This window comes from Herpailurus yagouaroundi, unplaced genomic scaffold (genome assembly GCF_014898765.1).
Source record: "Herpailurus yagouaroundi ecotype Mexico unplaced genomic scaffold, PumYag 428, whole genome shotgun sequence".
In the NCBI taxonomy this organism is placed as follows: Eukaryota; Metazoa; Chordata; class Mammalia; order Carnivora; family Felidae; genus Herpailurus; species Herpailurus yagouaroundi.
Window position 1 is genome coordinate 827,392 of NW_024412645.1, and position 19,938 is coordinate 847,329.

General features: G+C 54.4%; 1 protein-coding gene across 6 annotated transcripts; it reads left to right on the forward strand.

Moving 5' to 3' along the window:
• Positions 1 to 310: 310 nt before the first annotated feature.
• Positions 311 to 19,633, forward strand: PATZ1 (POZ/BTB and AT hook containing zinc finger 1). 6 transcript variants are annotated; one of them, XM_040464067.1, is made up of 5 exons: positions 318 to 2,502; positions 3,907 to 3,970; positions 10,560 to 10,731; positions 16,523 to 16,660; positions 18,137 to 19,633. In XM_040464067.1, exons 1-5 carry the CDS (start codon positions 1,232 to 1,234, stop codon positions 18,550 to 18,552), a joined length of 2,061 nt encoding a protein of 686 aa, XP_040320001.1. In that variant the 5' UTR covers positions 318 to 1,231; the 3' UTR covers positions 18,553 to 19,633. The 6 variants fall into 6 exon arrangements, with proteins under 6 accessions (XP_040320005.1, XP_040320001.1, XP_040319999.1 ...); XM_040464065.1 differs by having other exon boundaries at positions 319 to 2,502; positions 18,134 to 19,633; XM_040464070.1 differs by having other exon boundaries at positions 319 to 2,502; positions 16,588 to 16,660; positions 18,134 to 18,279.
• Positions 19,634 to 19,938: the final 305 nt, after the last annotated feature.

The following is a 19,938-nucleotide window of genomic DNA, read 5'->3' on the forward strand; positions in this document are numbered from 1 at the left end:
TCCCGTCCGCTCGCCGCCACTCTCGGCGGGGAGGGAGGGACAGTGGGAGCTGGTTTGCTGGCTTGGCGCTTCGTTTGCATTGGTCCGGGGGGGCTGAGACTGCAGCCCCCGGCCCCGCGGGCGGGGTGGGGAGGCGGGGGCCGGACGGGGGCTCAGTCTGCGCCAGCATTGGCGGAGCTGGGGAATGGGGAGGGGGGGCAGGAAGCGGGGGGAGCGGAGCTGCGGGGGGGGGTGTATAAATAGGGAAGGGGGGACGTGCATCCTCGGCTGGGTGAGGGGGGGGGCGCTCGGCACAAAGAAAGTGGAAAGTTTGCAGCGCAGGGCGGCCCGGGCCAGAGATCCGGGTGCGCACGTGCAGGGCCGGGGGCGCCGGGGGCCCCCCACGCCGAGCTCGCCGTTTCTTTTTTTTTCCTCCCTGCAAGCGAGAGGGGGGGTGTTGTTGGTATCGCCCCCTCCTTCTCCTCCCCCCAGGGGTGAAAGTGCAAGAGGAAGTGCAGCCGCTGCCATCTTTCCTCCGCTCCGAACACACGGAGGCCGGGGCCGCAGCGCCGCCGCTCCGCCGCCGCCTTCGCCCGGCCCGGGGAAGGGCCCATCCTGACGCCGCCGCCGCCTGCTCGCTCCAGCGTTCTCCGTTGCTACCGCCCGCCAGGCTCCGGGACCAAGCCCGCGCTGCCGCCCCTGTGCGCGCCCCGCCGCCGCCGCCTTCGCCTTTTGTTTCCTCCGCTCCGGCGCCCCCGCCCCGGCTCGCGCTTTGCAGGGGACGCAGCGCGCGCCCCCAGCGGGCCCGGGAAAAGCCGCGGCGCGCGCGCGCACGCCTGCGCGGCAGACCCCTCCGCCTCCTCCCCGCGCGCGCGCGCCCATTTTGGCTGCGCGCCGGCGCCGCCTGGCGGGCGGGAGGGGAGGTGGCAGGCGCGTTTGCAGGAGGGGCGCACCTCTTTGCTCGCGTACCCCCCCGGAGGTAGACCAAGAAGGGAGGCGGGCGGGCGGAGAGGAGAGAGGAGCGCGCAATCGGTGGGGGCAGCTATGTGGGAGGTGGTGCGGCCTGCCGTCTAGACAGTACGATCCGGGCAGGGGGCGTGTGCGCTCGGGGCACCTGCGAGACTACAGAGCCCGGGGCCGGCACGTGTGGGGAGTGTAGATACGTCGACTGCGCCCCGTTTCTTACTGCCTAGGGGAAGGGAGGGGGGCGGGCAAGTGCCGCGGCCGGGTTTGTGGGGAGGGGGCGGCGGCCATGGAGCGGGTGAACGACGCTTCCTGCGGCCCATCGGGCTGCTACACCTACCAGGTGAGCAGGCACAGCACGGAGATGCTACACAACCTCAACCAGCAGCGCAAAAACGGCGGGCGCTTCTGCGACGTGCTCCTGCGGGTGGGCGACGAGAGCTTCCCAGCGCACCGCGCCGTGCTGGCTGCCTGCAGCGAGTACTTTGAGTCGGTGTTCAGCGCCCAGTTGGGCGACGGCGGAGCTGCAGACGGGGGTCCCGCTGACGTGGGGGGCGCAGCGGCGGCTCCAGGCGGCGGGGCTGGGGGCAGCCGGGAGCTGGAGATGCACACCATCAGCTCCAAGGTGTTTGGGGACATCCTGGACTTCGCCTACACTTCCCGCATCGTGGTTCGCCTGGAGAGCTTCCCCGAGCTCATGACGGCTGCCAAGTTCCTACTGATGAGGTCGGTCATTGAGATCTGCCAGGAAGTCATCAAACAGTCTAATGTGCAGATCCTGGTGCCCCCTGCCCGGGCAGACATCATGCTCTTTCGGCCCCCTGGGACCTCGGACTTGGGCTTCCCTTTGGACATGACCAATGGGGCAGCCTTGGCAGCCAACAGCAATGGCATCGCAGGTAGCATGCAGCCCGAGGAGGAGGCAGCCCGGGCTGCTGGTGCAGCCATTGCCAGCCAAGCCTCTCTGCCTGTGTTACCTGGGGTGGACCGCTTGCCCATGGTGGCTGGACCCCTGTCCCCCCAACTGCTGACTTCCCCATTCCCCAATGTGGCATCCAGTGCCCCTCCCCTGACTGGCAAGCGAGGCCGGGGCCGCCCAAGGAAGGCCAACTTGCTGGACTCAATGTTTGGGTCCCCAGGGGGCCTGAGGGAGGCAGGCATCCTTCCATGTGGCCTGTGTGGGAAGGTGTTCACTGATGCCAACCGGCTCCGGCAGCATGAGGCCCAGCATGGTGTCACCAGCCTCCAGCTGGGCTATATCGACCTTCCTCCTCCAAGGCTGGGTGAGAATGGGCTACCCATCTCTGAGGACCCCGATGGCCCCCGAAAGAGGAGCCGGACCAGGAAGCAGGTGGCATGTGAGATCTGCGGCAAGATCTTCCGAGACGTGTACCATCTCAATCGGCACAAGCTTTCCCACTCGGGGGAGAAGCCCTATTCCTGTCCAGTGTGTGGGCTGCGGTTCAAGAGAAAAGATCGTATGTCCTACCATGTGCGGTCCCACGATGGGTCGGTGGGCAAGCCCTACATCTGCCAGAGCTGTGGGAAAGGCTTCTCCAGGTGAGGAATAGCGTCCCTCCTCATGACCTGCCCTGTTTCTGGCTCATGGGACAGTTTCTTGCTGAGATCAGGGGGTGTGGGATTGGTGGGAGTCACTTGACCCTCTAGGGCCACATCAGGTTTGGAGACAGCAGAGAGTATTTTAATGGCCCTAGTTTTGTGGTCGGGAGCTGCTTTCTCTTCCCTCAGGGAAGTTCTCTGGCACTAGGCATGCCCTACTGTCTGTCTTCCTTTGGGCCTTGTGGGAAGGGGCTGGATTCCTCTGGCCACAGCCACTGGGCCTCACCATTCTTCTCCCCGGGCTCCCTTTGTGTTTCCGGCACCAGGCGTGGGGCCCCCTCTGGGGGCGGGAGGCTTTTCCTCCACCGACTTTCCCTGCTTGAATGGCTGCCCAGGGAGGGGCTGAAACAAGTGCATCTGGGACTCTATGCTCCCTGCCACCAAATCCCTCCCCCAACAGAGCACTGGCGATCCTGGATGGGCACACTCAAGCTTCGCCCTTCTCAGCCTCCTGGGATCATGGGGCACAGAGTTCTGCACCCAGAGTCTCCTAGCACCAAAATCTTTGATCTCCTCTGATCTGGTAGCTCCAGAGCCTAACTGAACCCACAGATCATCTTTATGTTTTCAGGACAGAGAGGAGGGGGTCAAGATGTCCTTTTAGATTCACTTTTTAGTGAGCCTGATAGGAAACTAAGGACTTGTCTGGGAGCAGAGGGCTATTTTGTTTTTCATCTTAAGAGAATATTCAGAATAAAAGGCCGGTTTTAACTTGCCTGGATACTTAGGACTTGTGTCTGTGTGAACCCACAGAAGGAGAACTCCCTCGGAGGGGCCCCAACCAGAAACCAGTCTTACCGGTCAGGCAGCCCCTGCCCACCTGCTCCAGCGGGCATCTGGTTTACCAGCCCAGCTGGGGACTTAAGGCTCTATCCCTTGGCCTCTGGGGACTGAATTCCATCCGGGTGGCATTCATTGGCTGTCCTGGTGGGAGAGGCTGGGGGAGGGGAATACTGAGTTTCTAAGGGGCTTTAGTCTGGACAATGAATCACACATACCCCCTCCCAGAAAGGCCTCAGTAAGGCAGCCTTGTCCCATTCTAAAGCCACCTCCTCGGGTCTTCGAAATCATTTGAGCTTCTGGTGGGGGGGGGGGGGGGGGTGGGGGGGTAGGCAAGGTCAGAGACACTCACTTCCCTTCCCCCTTTAGAGAAAACCGGGGCAGAGAGGCCCTGGGCCTGTGGAGCTGGGTGGTGACTTTGTCTTAGTCACGCTAGGATGGGGAAGAGAGAGTCCTCTCCAACGGGGTGTGTGCAGGGGGCGGGGGGGGGGGGGCTCTGGCCAAGTTTGTAGCCCTGTCTTTTGAGGTCTTGTTTTAAAGTCTCGTCTTGGTTCTCTTTTCCAGGCCTGATCACTTGAATGGACATATCAAGCAGGTGCACACTTCTGAGCGGCCTCACAAGTGTCAGGTAGGGGTCGGGCCAGGGCAGAGATGGGCTGAAAGAGAATGCTGCTGTTTCTCACAGCCCAGCCACAAGCCAGCTGATTGTGTATGCTGGGCCGGCTGACTGACCACCACCGCTTTGCACACCTCCCCCTCTGTCCCTCCCCACCCTCCATCTGCTTTCATCCTTTGTTCTTCCCCCTGGCCCCCTCTCCCCCCCCCCACCAACTGCTAATGTCCCCTCCTTCCTGGTTGCTGGGTCCTGGTTCCCACCCTGCCTCTGTCTTCGCTCTTTTGCTTGGCTTTCCTTTCCTGGCATTTGCCAGCTCCTTGAATGGTGGGTCACATTGTGCAAGTGTCATCCTGGGGACACTGGCTCCCCATTGGGCCTGCTTCTGGTTCCCAGCAGTTTGCAGGGGCTACCATGGCGAGGGCAGGGTTTGTAAGGAGCTCCTGGTGGTTCAGCTAACAGCTCTTACCCCTTGTCTGCCAGGCACCCTGACCTTCTGGATCCCCTGAGCTTAGGGCACAAGGGGTGGCAGTAAGAATGACAGCGAAGGAGGATGAGAGTGGATGGTCTCATTCTCTGAGTGCTGGCACCTGTTTAACTCATTCTGAACCACATGTGCCATCAGCTAGGGCTTCTGAGGACTTAGAGAGGAGGGTGGTTTCCTCCTTGTGAGCTCTTTGTGTAGCAGTAGGTAGGGAAGGCTGGGCAAGATTCTTACCCTTGGTTTGTCTGCTTCAACAATATCTGGGGGCCCTGGGTGACCAGAAAATGGAATTTCCTCTCCTGACCACTGAGCAATCCTGTGTGGATGGAAAATGCCTGTGTCTTCTTGGCTATCTCCCCTCCCGTGCCAAGTTCCTGCCATCTGAGGGGGAGACAGAGTGGTGGGTGCTTGTTTTACAGCCTCTGGTAGGATAACCTGTTTCTCTTATCCTGTTGGTGGCAAGGAGGGAGGGAAGGGTTCAGGGGGACCTGCAGGGAGGAATGGACGTACTGTAGGTAGGGCAGTGAGCCCCCAGGGGCCAGGTGTGGTCGGTGTTCACAGCCAGCCAGGTAGCCTCCCCCAAGGACAAGGACGCAGGGTGGGCATGCTGGGATCCGTCTGTGCCTCGCTGCCTTCTCTCTGTCTCTGATTCTCTAATCACGGAGCACATTCTGACTCTCCCAGGTAGTGTGCTGAGCAGCCTGGCAGAGTAGGAGGAGCCCAGAGGGCAGTGGGGGCGTGCCCGGTGGCCTGGGGGGGTAACCTGCACTCTCTGCCCTTTTTCCAGGTGTGGGTTGGGAGCAGCAGCGGCCTGCCGCCCCTGGAATCTCTTCCTAGCGACCTGCCATCATGGGACTTTGCCCAGCCTGCTTTGTGGAGGTCGTCCCATTCGGTTCCTGACACCACCTTTTCCCTTTCTCTAAAAAAATCATTCCCAGCCCTTGAAAACCTGGGCCCAGCACACTCCAGCAGCGCTCTCTTCTGCCCAGCCCCGCCAGGATATCTGAGGCAGGGCTGGACTGCCTCAGAGGGCAGCCGGGCCTTTACTCAGTGGCCTGTAGGCTAGCCTCGGCCTCCCCAGAGAGGGTTTTCTCTGGAGGGGAACGGGAATGGCGGTTGCTCTGAGACCCCTGCTTTTCGGAGAGCCCAGCACAGTGATTCCTGCCCATGATGCCCAGCTCCTCCTTGTGTGACTTGGAGTCTTTCCCAGCTCAGGGACCCCAGGGGTAGTAAGGAGCTCCTTTCTGGATCCCCCTCATAGCCTCCAGGTTTCTTTCTGGGTTCTCTTGCCTTTTTCTCCCCCTTTAACAGATGGCACTGCTGAGTGCCTGCCTGTCCTTGCTGGGGTGATTTTAGAGTCTGGTGCTTTCCCAATAACTAAGTCACTGGTTTAGGTGTTTCCCCTCCCCTACAATGGCCTCCCCTAAGGTGTGGGGTTTCTAGAATGGGGCTTGGCTGCCCCTCTCCCCTACTCTAGGGGTGAATCCCCCTCCAGAGGAGAATGGACCAATTCCAAGTGGGTCAACTCGTGCTGCCCTCTTCCCTTCCCACTCACACAGGTCCTGCTTTCATTTCTGGCTAGTGAGTTAGACTTTTGTGTTTTTGAGGTTTACTAGCAGGTCTGCTCAGGAACTAGACTAACCAGTAGCTTTATATTGGGTCACCCCAGTATATGGCTTTGGGGGCTGAGAAAGCAGATGTAGACACCTCCCCCCTCAGATCCCAGTGGTGTGCCCTTTAGCCCCCGCAGCCTCCGCGGGGATAACAGGAGTGATGATAAAAGTTTTCATTCTAACATTTGAGGCTTTGTGTGTTTTGTCCTTGGTCTCTGTCATAACACTGACATCATTGTCCCTTGGTGTACGTACAAGCCCGCTCCTGCCCTGCCCCTCCAACACACACTCTTACAGACCTGCTGGCCCCACCTCCAGCCCCTTAGCCAGAATGCCCCTCATGGTGACCCAGCAGGTGAAGACATGGTGGCTTTCATGCTCTGGGCCGGCCAGCTGCTGTGCCCGGACTTGGTTTAACAGCAGGGGCATCTGTTTTGCATCGTGTGTATTCTGAAAGCGTCAGAGGTGAAGAGATGGGCTCTCTGGGAGTTGGTTCCCTGGGCAAGAGCTGGGCGCGGGGTATACCTCTCCACCTCTCCTGATGCCATAGATGACAAAAGGGGCCAGTTACAGAAACTGATGCCACAGCTTGCATGAAAAGGCCATTTGAATATTGGGGCATGAAGCCTCAGGCTTGGCAGTGACACACAAATCTCTCTTAACTGGCTCAGATGCCTCAGGCATTGCTGGCTTAATGGTGCAGTGGGGCTGTGGCATTATCTCCATGTGGAGTTTGGCCTGAAGCCGAGAGACCAGAGCAACTCAAAACCTCTCCCATTGCTTCCAGTCGCCCCACTTCTCAGGGGCAAGTTAGGGTGGTTTGGGCTGGAGGATAGCTCATTAGAGAAGGAATGAATTGAAGTGGGAACAAGGGAGCTGGCACCCCCAAGAAGGGGGCCAGTGAGGACAATGGCACTAGGCCTCCATTTATTGCCCTTAGACTTTTCCAGGGCTATAAAAAAGACTGCTTAAGACCATGCCTCCATCCCTACCCCCAGGCTGCCAGACTTCAAAGGCCACCAAAGGTTGGATGTGCACTAAGTGTCCCTGATACTATTTGGGCCCCATTCCTGAGCTGCTCAACCCCTGGGAAGAAAAGCTTTAGGAATTCTGGGATGGGGAGAAACTGTCGGGGGAGTGAAGGGAGCATGACTAGGACTCTGTTGAGTGGTGATGACCAGAGGTGGCCCAAGCTCAGGGTGGCTGGGCCAGGACCCGGCAGGTGTGCTCCTAACAACAGGCTGCCTGTGCACAGGGCCGGGGCAAGGTGCGGCCATTCCAAACATCAGTGGTGATCAGAGCATGCTATGCTGGCTCGCTCTTGTCCCATCAGGGACCCTCTGTCTTCTCCCTGTCTCTAGGATGGGAAATGTCTTTCTCCTGAGTGGCCCCAGTATAGAGATTCTAGGTGTCCCTTTCTTTGGGATCTGTCTCCCCTTTGGCCACTCTTTTGTGTCCTGTGCCCAGACTCTTTATGTTGTGTGTTGTCTGAACTTCGGGCATGCCTAGACTCAGGCTTGTACACTTTGACAATTCCCCCCGAAAATCTTGGAGACTTGAGCCATGAAGGGTCAATTCTGGCACAGAGAAGCCAACAATCACTTCAGCTTGGCTTTGTAATACAGTGAAAGTTTTTGTTGTGTTTGTGCTTCCCCCCCCCCCCCCCAGCAGCAGATTTCTATTCCTAATTATGTTTGCTCAGGCCAAAGTTAGCTTTCATTCCTTGAAAGATAATCAATGGAGGAGGGGGGCGGGGAAAATCTGCTTGGTCTGGGATTTTAATTTTGCCTAGCTAATCCCTCAAATGGATAATCTACTTGTGGATAATTGAGATTTGGCTGTCCATTATCTTTAGGTAGCACAGTGTGACAAGCAATGCTTTAAAGGACAGACCCCGAAAGGAGGTTGGCAAGAGAAACAAGGCATTGCTTTCACATCTCTCTAGTGGCGCTTTTCCCAGGGACCGCGGAAGATGGAATTCTGAATGTGTCTTTGACCGCACTTTCTTACACCTGGTCCATCTTTGGTTCCTTTGAGTCCTAAGGCGTAGACCACACTGCCTCTCGTTGTGGGGAGCCGGTCCTCAAGTCACTGGTTGGCAAAGCTGGCTCTATCCCCAGATAAAAAGGCAGGTGCACCCCTCTCTCCTGGGGGTGTTTTTGGCAGCCCCTGCTCTGGTTTATAGGCCAGTGGGCTGGTTGGAAGATGGAATTTTCTCCCCACTGTCACCTACGATTGGATCATGAGGTCCCTGAGGTGGGGCCCACTTGGGGCCTTGAGGCCAAGCACCCATCATGCTTCCTGAGTCACCTGAGTGCTCGAGTTTGTCTGCACAAATTCTGTCACCTCTCCCTTTCAGGGGAGTCCTGGCCACCCCACACACTGCGTTAGAAAATATCAGTACCGGGGCGCCTGGGTGGCGCAGTCGGTTAAGCGTCCGACTTCAGCCAGGTCACGATCTCGCGGTCCGGGAGTTCGAGCCCGCGTCGGGCTCTGGGCTGATGGCTCAGAGCCTGGAGCCTGTTTCCGATTCTGTGTCTCCCTCTCTCTCTGCCCCTCCCCCGTTCATGCTCTGTCTCTCTCTGTCCCAAAAATAAATAAACGTTGAAAAAAAAATTAAAAAAAAAAAAAGAAAATATCAGTACCTTTCACTCTCCAGAAGCTATGGGTGCCAAGTCTGGAAATGGGAGGGGCACAGGCTCAGGGGCTAGTTCCTATTCCAGCAGTCCTATATCCCCTCAGGGCCTCTGTCTGGCCAGCTGTAAAGTGGGGAAGGGAGGGATACCTCAGGGAAGCTGGGAAGAAAGGACGGGTAGGGGACTGGCCTGGCAGTGGCAGTGTTTTGACTGCTGTTTCCTCTAGTAGTAGAGTCCTGTACTTCAGGCAAATCGCTCTCCACACTCAGCTTCCTCATTTGTCAAATGAATAAACTCAAGGCATAAAACAGTTACAGTTGGTATCTCATTAGCATAAGGTGTTCTGTTCAAATGTGTTAACATTTACTTAAAAGCTAATGACCGAGAATGGTAAGGCCTGTCCTGATGTGCACAGACGTTTGGGACTGGAGTAGGAACAGAGGTGTCTTTAGCCTCCACGATATCGAATACATTGGTGTCTTCCTTTGATTACACAGTAAGGAGATAAACGTTTGTACCTGAGGTGATGGGGTTCAGACATTTACCTTGAGGTCTCGGGATCTCAGGCTATGCTTCTGTTAAACAGAGACGGCAGGAGCAGCTCCACTCTAGAGAGTTAATGGGGTGGCGGGTCTTCAGTGGGTTAATGGTCACTCTGTAATGCACTTAAAGGTGAATGTTGCTTTCTCTTGGGGTTCTAAAATAGTAAACACGCACACATAGAAAAGGAGTCAGACTTGACATGAACCTCTAAAACATCTCCATGGAACCAAAACAGCTTGAACGTCACCAGACTATAACTCTCCCAAGGACTTCCCTGACATTCTGTGACCTCCAAGGCTGGGGTAACTGGGTGAGCCCCATATGAGGAAGGGCTCTTGGTGGGGAGAGGTCAGGGACTGAGACTGAGTCAGACCCTCGGGTACAGGAAATGCCTGGGGACCTGGGGCTGCCTCCCAGGATGCTGGTGCTGACCGTCAGCTTCTGGGTCATCCGCTCAGGGTCTTGCTAGGAGTTGGTGCTCACACCACAGCTTTCTATGGCTATCCTCCCCTGGAGGGTGATAACATGGCCTGCTTTGGAGGGCTGCTGTAAGGCTGGATTGCAGGAGATCAGTGTCTTGGAAAGGCTAATCGTGGTGCCTGCCTGGCACAGAATGCATGCTCTATCAATGTGGGGTGGTATCATTCTTGTCATTACCAGCTTTTCCCCAGCTTCATGTCCCACAAATGCTTCTGAATCATGCAGCCTTCCTTCTCTCTGCTCAATTCTCACGTTAGCAGAATCGACTATCACTTTATGGGCTGCTTTCTCAATACAAGCCCGCAAGAGTATTATAAGGAGTAATCTCTGTGCTTCGTCCTGCCTTTCCTTTCCATTTCCCCATGGCCAAGACTAATGTCACGTTTGAATAAAGTGGATAAATTGAATTCTTTGCATAAAGCAAGTAGAGAAAACTCAGGATGGAGAACAGGAAGACTGGTCTGTTCACATGCCAGTTTACTGCTGTAAATTCACTTATAGTCAGTGCAACTAAAGTCAGTTCTTCATGTTTAAGAATGAACAAATGCCTCATCTTTCTTTATTCTGTAAAGGAGTGTGGAACTTAATGTGCCAGGCTCTGGACATGTTGTGGTAGCCATCTGGAACCAATAATTCCAACTCAGGTGTCTCATGAGGAGGCATCATGGAAAATAAGAGCAGCTTACTTGCCATTCTGGGGAGAAAGCATGAGCCACATGTAAAGCTCTCTTTATTACAGGGAGTCTATGTGTTGGCCAGAAACCGTTTTTGTTTCCTGGTGTGCTTGGTGGGAAGTCAGGAATGTGATGCTAGTTTTCACCTCATCTCGTTTTCCTTTCTGCCCTCAGACCTGCAATGCTTCTTTTGCCACTCGAGACCGTCTGCGCTCCCACCTGGCTTGTCATGAAGACAAGGTGCCTTGTCAGGTGTGTGGGAAGTACTTGCGGGCAGCGTACATGGCAGACCACCTGAAGAAGCACAGTGAGGGGCCCAGCAACTTCTGCAGTATTTGTAATCGAGGTAATCTCCCTGCTGTTTCCTCATTTCCAGGGGATGGGCCTGAGCTTGTGTGGGAGGCCAGGGGTGTCCTGATCACCTTGCCTCAGACTCCACTCCTTGCACGGCTGGCCCTCCCTTCCCACTGAACGATAAACACCTTCGTTGCCCAGGCGGCTATTTGCCACCTCTTCCTTCCCAGACTTGGGGTGCTTGGGATAGGAGTTCCCAGGAGATCAGCAAGTGGGAACGGAAGGAGAGAGTACTGTTTCCAAGTCTGGGCTCATAACACATGTGCTGGGCAGATGGCAGGATGGATACATTTCGTAGACACCACTGAACTACTGAGGTTGGTGGGAGAGTCGTTAAGCCCCAAGAAGTGGGGGAAAAAGAGGGTCCTGCTTGAGAGCTTTGGCTGGCTGATTTCACTGGCATGTGAAATTCAGCAACCAAGGAAGGAGGTTGAGTCTGGAGATGGACAAGGGGCAGAAAGTTTCTAACACAAATGGTCAGGAAAGAGCCCAAACCCAGGTGACTGTGGCCTGGATGAGACAGGAATGTAGACGGTGCTCTGAGCAGGACAGTGTGCTTGAGGCCGAGGTGGGCCTAGGTGGAGTCTGGTTCTGTGGCCCCAGTGTTGTGTTGGATGAAGTCTGGCCTGCCCCTGAGCTTCCGCCAGGGCTTGTTGGTGGTTGGAGGGCTAAGGTTTGTGTCATGCAAGCACAGTGTCAGTGGAGGAGGCTTGCGCCGTATCTGTGCCGAAGGTTGGGGCAGCCGTCTGTGGTGGGCATGAAGATGCTTCTGCACGGTGTGCTTGCTTTGGCCAGGTGGGGACCTTGCTGGGAAGTCCTTTCTCCTGGGACTCTCTTGTCCCAATGCCTCTGGAAGTCTTGGGTATGGCTTAGTGGATTGAGTACTGAACTGGAGTTGGACTGAGGGTTTAGTCCACGCCCCTCCTACCTTGCCCTACTCTGTGACTTTGAGCTCTCCCTTCCCCTTTCTGAGCCTGTTTTTTCATCACTTAAATGGGGTTAAGAACACCCTGCCTTGCCTACCTCGTAGGGTTGTTGTGATGATCCCAGGAGACAAGGTAGGTGAAAGATCTCTGAACTCCCCACAAGGACCTGCATCCTTGGGAGGTCCCATCCTTGCGCTTTGTAACAGTGTTAGGAAAGACACAGCTCACTGACACTCTGGTTTGGACCAGGCACCCCTGCAGTCCTTGGCTGGAATCTTTGGGTGCTTCTGCTGTCTCCATATGCCCTGAGGTCGTTGGTGGAGGGAGACTGCTGAGTAGCTGGGTGTTCTTGGTGCCCTGGAGCTGGGTCCCTCCCTGGGATTGCACACCTGGGGTTTGCCTTGAAGGCCACTGGATATAGATGTTTGTACCACCAGGAAATCTGCTGTGAAAGTGGAGAGGTGGAAATAAAAGTTGCTTAAGCGTCTGTCCTACTTTCTGACACGTCAGTTGAACCCTTTCTGGCAGGAGCTTCCCCTGGGGGGTGGGCAGTGGGGTTGTGCGTGCAGGGAGTTATCAGGCTGTGGCTGACCATCTTAACTGTGGCTGCCCCAGCTCTAGAAAAAGCTGGTTTTTTATCTTGCTTCATCCTAACCTGGCTTTCTGACAGAATCCCCCCTGTCCCCCGACCGGCTCCTTACAAATAACTAAACCTGCAACATGCCATCAGCAGGCGTTTGGTGTTTGGTCAAGTTTTCAAGCCTGAGGTTCTCCATCTGAGAACTGAGGTCAGAGACCAGAGGCTGGAAAACAGTGAGAGCAGAGAAGGATGTTAACGATGAAACTCAGAGCCTAGCTCAGATTGCCGAGTCGGGCAAGAACTGAACGGGAGACCCAGGGCCACGGCCCCTGGGGGCCCAGCTCAGGAGGAAAGAAGAGCTGAGAGCAGCAGGGAACAGCAGGGAAAGTCGACCCAGTTAGGAGACAGCTGATGTGGCAGAGCCAACAACTGGCGTACATCAGGACTTGGGCAGCAGCCACAGACCACGTGACTGGACTGGGGGAGCTGGAAGAGTCAAACCAGAGCTCACCTTTGCTCAGAAAAGCCAAGACTAGATCTGGATCATAGGCTAAACAGCTCTGGGTCTCAGAGTCAGAATGGGAAGCCCCATCCCTCCAACAAGACGAAGAGGACTCTGGTCCCACCCTCCTACGCATACAGGAGGAAGAGAAAACAATTTTGGTCTTTATAAGAAGTGAAGGAGCGGGATTCTATCTCAGGACTCATTCATTGGCAGAAATAGAAGGAGACGACTCCTGAGGAAATAAAAAGAAAAAGGAAGAGGATAAGGATACCAAAGACATCGAGACCTGGAATCAGAATGCAGAAAACTCTGGGTCATTCTTCTCCCTGCCCACCACCAAGGCTGTGATATAGGAAGAGGAGCACAAACAAATGAATGTGCTTATGTCCACAAGGGTTCAAGCAAAGGCTGATGTCAGCCAGATGGTCAGATGGTCGAGGTTGGATCAGGTACCCTCTGACACCCTTCAATCTCAGGCAGTCAACTTAACTACCTATAGATCCACCAGTCTTTGCCACACAAACGACTCTTGCCCATGAAGAATAAGAAGGGAGGCAGGCAACCTGGCTGCTCTAGCCCCGCATTTGAAATAGATGACATTGTCTTTGTCCTAGAGACATACCAGGATGTGGGTCATACCATCTGTAGAGGAAGATTATTTGCAGTGGAAGGAGTTTTGATGCTAGAAAAAGCTTGTTTCTTCATTTTCAAATTGAGGAAATGAGTTGAGCTGAATAGTGGGAAGGAGAGAAGGACTTGGTAGATTCACCATGATTTTCTTCTTTTTAAAAAGTTTCTGTAGCAAGGTCTTTGTATATATGCACACGTACTGGTATGAGAAAGAGGGATAGCTTATTGGAAACTTGCCTTTGACAGAGACAGCATTTGAACTCCAACATCATTGCTTAAAGGGGAGGAAGCCTTCTCCCCAGTGAGAGGTGAGCACGCAAGTTGTCACCGGTGCCAGTAATGGACACAGCCAGCCTGCCATTCCCCTGGACTGAGCTGATACACACCTACTTAGTGCCTCCCTCCAGCACAGCTCTGTTGGGCATGGTCCCAGCAGGGTTTGGACAAGAAGAAAGCAGTCCCTGACCCCTCTGTGTAAGTGGAATTTGTGAAAGGAGATTGCTTCTGGAGTGCAAATTGCAGCGCACCAAGCAAGAAAATGCCGTGGAGGAGCAGCAGTCTTTGGCTGTGAACTCTTCATCTCTGGAGTGCGGGGGAGGCTAGCTTGTTGGTTGTAGTGAAGTCACATGTGTGCTCACTGTCTTGACATCATTCTGGTGCCTGTATCAAACTGCCTCTCTGGTTCTTGGTTAATCAGTGGTGAATGGGCAGGTGAGTTCAGAATTCCCACTAAACGTTTCTGGCTTCAAAGATGTGTTCTCCGAAACTCAGCTTCCGTTTTATCCCAACACTTGGCTGCTGAGTTGCTCTGTGTTTAAATTCTGGGCTTTAAATGGCAGCTGTGGATCCACTCCTACTACCCTGCCATGTGGTTTTCTATAGATAGTACAGTCTGCAGCTGGGGTAAAGTTAAGAGGACCTAGCCATGTGTTTCTCAGACTGTTTTTCAGGAAAACACAGCAGATTTTCATTGAGCATTTGCTGTGTTCCCCTGGTGTAGTTCTTTCCACAAGGAGTAAATATAATAATTCCCGGTGCTCCTTTCCTCCTTTCCCGTCCCCTTTAATCTCAGTGGACCTGCTCTGCTATACCATGGAGAGGGCTTCACACCACTTCCGAGGCTCCACGGGAATTAAAAATCAAAAACAAAACAAATCCCTTCTAAAATGGAGTTGTGATGTTCTTGGAAAGGCCTGGTATCTTATGCTGGTTGCCAGGGGCCACAGTACCAATCCCAGGGGGCAGGGCTAAGGTCCTCTTTCCTGTTAGCCTTGTCTACTCATTCCTGACTGGAGCCTCCCTCATAAGAATGTTTATATGGGACCCTCTTAAGCCAGTCTGTCCCCCTTGGTTGGCCCCAGGCAGACTACTTGGTCACAGCACAGGATAACTTGGCTCTACTAGGCAGGGCAGGACTCCAGAAACTGGACCAGGGGTCTATAGAGTAGCTGTATCAGGAAAGAAAGGAACAGTCACTCAGTGCCCCTTTCCTCCGAAACCACCAACTGCTACTGTCAGGGGAGTGTGTGTTAAAGATTTTCACAGGTCAGCTCCTGTCTACTGGCTGCTTCCATTCTAACCCACCAATATGGCGGAAATACGTAAGGGGAAATGGTGATAAATGAAACCTACCACCGAAATCCAAGGGATGTTTCTGCGGCCAGGGCCTACTAAAGAGTCTGCTCAGTGGTTAAGGACCACACGGTAGCACATGGTCCTGGGGTTGGAGTCCAGGCTCTGCCATCTAGTAGCTGTACATGTGACCACAAGTCACTTAACCTTACCAACCCTCTTGTTTTTTCATCTATGAAATAGGTATACTCATAATTCCCAGCTCATAGGGTGACTGGTGGAATTCTATAGAATAAAGCATGCAACGTGCTGGGCCCTGGCACACCATTATCACTTGCTAAAAGTGAACCTAATAAACTGTTCCAGCAGCATTTGAAAGGCCATGCCAAATCAGACTTGTGCAGACATTACACAGCACCCTGCAGCCTCTGACATGTTCAGAGTGGATCCCACTGTTATCCTATAACTGTAATTTTAAAGGGGAATAAAAGCACTTGAGAATGTGTCAACCAGATCTGGAGTAGATTAAAGGGCACTAGACACCAGGTGGACCTTATGCTAAAATGCTTCGGTTCCTGCTGAAAGTGCGTCCTGATCCTTGACCACTGTGGAGTTTGATGACACAACTTCCTGCAAAACCCAAGTCAATTTCCTTTGACTGGCCCACCTGGTTTCATGTCCTCAGACTTGTGGCTGGTGTGGAAGTTGGCCCAAGATCTATGCTTCCCAGCGTGAGCTATCGTATGGCTCGAACTGACCAGAACATCTGGGTTGGGCTGCTGCAGTTTTCAAGATGGCTGGATTGCCCCTCCTCCAAAATGAAGGCAAAGATTATCTCTTTTTCCTCCTTAAGTGAACCTGATGGATGCTCCAAACCCAAACCAAAAAGATGACCGTGAATAAGAGCTGACTGAGCCTCTTTAATGTAACTTGCTATTTTTGTTGTTCCTCAGAAGGTCTGAAGAATTACTAAATCCAGTTATTTGGAAAGTGAGAAAGTTAGCAAAATAGAACATGTCCTGCTAGATAGAAGGAAGGGGACTCCTGGAGGCATTCCTTTGGGATTTCATCTTGCCTCCATCTGGTTTGTTGTGCAGTTTGCCTTTACAAGTGTTAAGCAGGCGTTCTGCTGGCTGGAGTCCTGTGGCTGCCATTGAGCCTCATTGCTTTTCTGACTACATTTCTAGCCAGGGTCTCTGCAGCTGACCTGGGGCTGTGGGACATCTTCTCCAACCGCTCATTACTGAGGCACCAAGCAAGCCGAGGGGCATTTGGCCTCTGGCCCTGGCAGGAGCAGGATCTCAGGCCATCCCTCCAGGCAGCCAGCCTGGGTCCTACACCTCAGCCTTGCAGAGTGGGCTCTGCAGAGAAGCCGATTCGAGGACAGTGCCACCCGTCCTGAGCCAGGTGGCTCCTGTGGTTGCAACCGTTTTTGAACCAACAAGGGGGCCCCTTCTAGGTGCAGCTGACCTGGGAATGCTAGCCAAAGCGGCCAGAGGAGAGGCGTGGGGGAAGCAGAGAGGTACCTCTGTGCTGGCCGCGGGATCTCATCTCCTTTTGTCTTGTTTAGGTTTCTCCTCTGCCTCCTACTTAAAGGTCCATGTTAAAACCCACCACGGTGTTCCCCTTCCCCAGGTCTCCAGGCACCAGGAGCCCATCCCGAATGGGGGAGCAGCGTTCCACTGCGCCAGGACCTATGGCAACAAAGGCAAGCGACCCCTTGCTCTGCACTTTGCTTCTCTGCGCAGACTGTGTTGTGGGGGCGCTGGGCCGGGCGTGGGGAGGCGGGAAGGCTGCCGGCTTGCTGGCCGCCTCAAGGAGGCTCTGAGATCTGAGTGGCAGTGGCCTCCAGGACAAAAGTCACAAGTGGGTATCTCACTCCAGGGCAGTGAGTGAGGCTTTTAGGGCACTGCCAAGATCCAGCCCCCGCCTCCTCTTCCCCAGCCTTCCTCCCTTGCTCCTGGCCAGCCCCCACTGTCTGGAGCCCTGCAGGGATGCCCCGGGCCCAAGGCTGGAAGCAAGTCCTGCATGATGAGTCACTCTGGGCCTGTCCATTGCCTGTGGCCCTTTAAGGATGGTGTGGAGCTGCGGCTGAATGCTTTCTTTTTCTTTGACCCTGTGGGCAAGGGGGAGCCAAGGGCTGGCTTCCTCCTTGATAGGGGTGATTGGTTGCTGTGAGCGGCCCTTTCTGGCGGGCCTCTGGCTGCGTTTGTGAAATGCATGGCGATAAATGAGATATGTGACTGCCTCTGACTTGGAGTTGGTCTGCAGAGAGCTCCCTAGGGCCCACCTTCACGTGTTGATTCAGGTTGTTCTGTGGTATTTCTAGTTGTTGCCTTGGGGATGATGCCAGGGGCTTGGCAGACGGCAGAGATGGCAGAGATGGCATGCTCCACGCTCCCATCACAGACCTCCCTTCCCGGCATGGCTCTCTGAACTAGGCAGGAAGCTTCTGACTGGTGGACTGCAGTGTGGGCAGGGCAAGGCAGAGCAATGAGGATTGTCTTGAGGCCCAGCTTGTCCTGAGCCCTGTGTGGGGACAGTCAGCTGACCGAGTTGTTCAAAGTTACTTTTTAATCTCTATGCTTTGGCTGCTGGGCCCTGGATGGGTTTTGGCAGAAGGAAGGCAATAAGGGCAGGGCTTGTGTTTGCAGCATTGGGAAAAGGATTGGCTTCTGTCTCAGCCATCAGTGGGGTCTGCCGGGTTGAGGACCTCACGGCTTTGGTTCTGCCTTGCTAGGGTGCAGCTAGTCTGGTGTGGAGGTGAGGCCATTGATATACCTGTTCAGCATCATCAGAACAGCCATCTTACCCCCAGGGGCAGCCAGCAAAGTGCCTAGGAACTGGGGGTCTTTGAGTTGTTCTGGGTGGAAGCAGTGGAGGCCCCTTCTCCGTACCCTCTTCCTTGAAGCAGGCTGAGATGGTGGTGAGCGATACACGTGCACCTGCATGAAGAGTCCGCGGCGAGGGAGGCTGGCAGCCCCAGGGCCCTGCTGTCTCACGCCCATAGGCACACCAGGCTCCCAGACTGACCAGCTGAACCTCCGTGGGTTCTGCCAGGGCAGTGGCTGGCCATCCGCTGCCCTCCACAGGCCTATGAGCTGGCCTTTCCCGACCCCTCCAGGAGGGGGCATCTCCAAAGCCTGGCCTCATCTCTCCTGTGTGTTTTGTTTTCTCCTAGAAGGCCAGAAATGCTCACATCAGGATCCGATTGAGAGCTCTGACTCCTACGGTGACCTCTCGGACGCCAGTGACCTGAAGACGCCTGAGAAACAGAGCACCAATGGCTCCTTCTCCTGCGACATGGCAGTCCCCAAAAACAAAATGGAGTCTGACGGGGAGAAGAAGTACCCCTGCCCTGAATGCGGGAGCTTCTTCCGCTCCAAGTCCTACTTGAACAAACACATCCAGAAGGTGCATGTCCGGGCGCTTGGGGGCCCCCTGGGGGACCTGGGCCCTGCCCTCGGCTCACCTTTTTCTCCCCAGCAGAACATGTCTCTCCTCGAGTCCTTTGGGTTTCAGATTGTTCAGTCAGCGTTTGCATCATCTTTAGTAGATCCTGAGGTTGACCAGCAGCCCATGGGGCCTGAGGGGAAGTGAGGCAGATGCTGTGTCCCCACGGAAATGGCCACCGGGGACCGCTGAGAAATGCTGTGAATGCGGAGGGAAGTAATGTCTTTGGGTTCTGTAGCTGAGAGATTTTTATTCGTTTTTAACTCCCCCTTCCCCCCACCCTGTCACCCCCCCACCCGCTCCCTCTCCACCACCCATCCCTTCAGTGGTCTTTAGAAATAGATTCTCATCTGATACTCTGCAGAAATATCTGCAAGACCTGGTATGGGACAAGGGCAGAAAACACTACATAGGCCTCCAAGGCCACACCAGTCCCGGTTTCTCTAATGGGTGGAAGCTGGAATTCCTGGTGCCCAATTCTTAGTGATCCCAATCCCAAACCCACACGTGACGGCATTCAGGGACCTCAGTGATTTGGGTCCCCTCCCCCTTCTCATATCCCTTAAGAGAAACCACATCAGGGTCTCCACCCACTTACACAGTGCTGATGCCCAACTATTTTCAAGAAAGCTGGAAGCCTACAGCATCCCATGGACCATGGGGTGAGTGCCCTCTGAGAGCCCCTGAGCTTAACCCTTGACTTGGAGGGCCTCAGACCTTTCTGAGCCCTACCTAGAGGCTAGCATTTCGCTACTAGGACAAGCTGGGCTATTGAGGACACCCCCACCCCAAATTCCAGTTCTTATGTGATTTTAACCATTCAACTTGCTGTTGGGTTTTAATTCTCTAATTATTATTATTATTGTTATTTTTTAGGACCAGTTGTAGTGAATTGCTACTGAAAGCTATCCCAGGTGATACAGAGCTCTTTGTAAACCGCAGTCACACGTTAGGGTTAGTATTAAACTTTGTTTAGATGTACCATAATTAACTTGGCTAGTTGATTGTTTGAAGTCTATGGAAGAAATAGTTTTATGCAAAATTTTAAAAATGCCAGTCTGGTCAGGGAAGTAGCGGGTTTCAGTGTTGTTGGTAGCCAGGAAGGCAGGAGAGCTGGCAGGTGGGGACATTGTTGTGTACCTCGGCTGTGTCACGTGTGAGCAGGCCCAGGGTGACCTGGTGCTGTGAATTGATCTGATCAGACTGTATTAAAAACGTTAGTACGTTACTCTGCCTGCTCCCCTGAGTCCAGTTTTTCAGCTAAGGGTGCGGGTGGGGGTCTTTGGGATGCAAAGGGAGGGCACCTGGGGGAGAGGTGGGATCTCAGGAGACCTCTCTTCCTCCTCATTGCACCAGCTGCAGCTACACTGGGATTGATAGGTGGATGTTCCCACTGAGGACTCTGCTGCCGGCATTCACCCATTTGTTCAACAGATACTCACTCCTTGTTGTCTGCACTGCTGTGTGCCAGGCTCAGCCTCAGACCCTGGGGGCATGGTGGTGAGCAGGACACCCTTGTGGAACTTACTGGGA

What these genes read in the sequence shown, in the direction of transcription:
- PATZ1 (XM_040464065.1), top strand. Translation starts at nt 1,232, where the DNA reads ATGGAGCGGGTGAACGACGCTTCCTGCGGCCCATCGGGCTGCTACACC. An exon ending in TGTGGGAAAGGCTTCTCCAG is followed by an intron (nt 2,503 to 3,906) that starts GTGAGGAATAGC and finishes TCTCTTTTCCAG; the next exon opens with GCCTGATCACTTGAATGGAC. An exon ending in AGCGGCCTCACAAGTGTCAG is followed by an intron (nt 3,971 to 10,559) that starts GTAGGGGTCGGG and finishes TTCTGCCCTCAG; the next exon opens with ACCTGCAATGCTTCTTTTGC.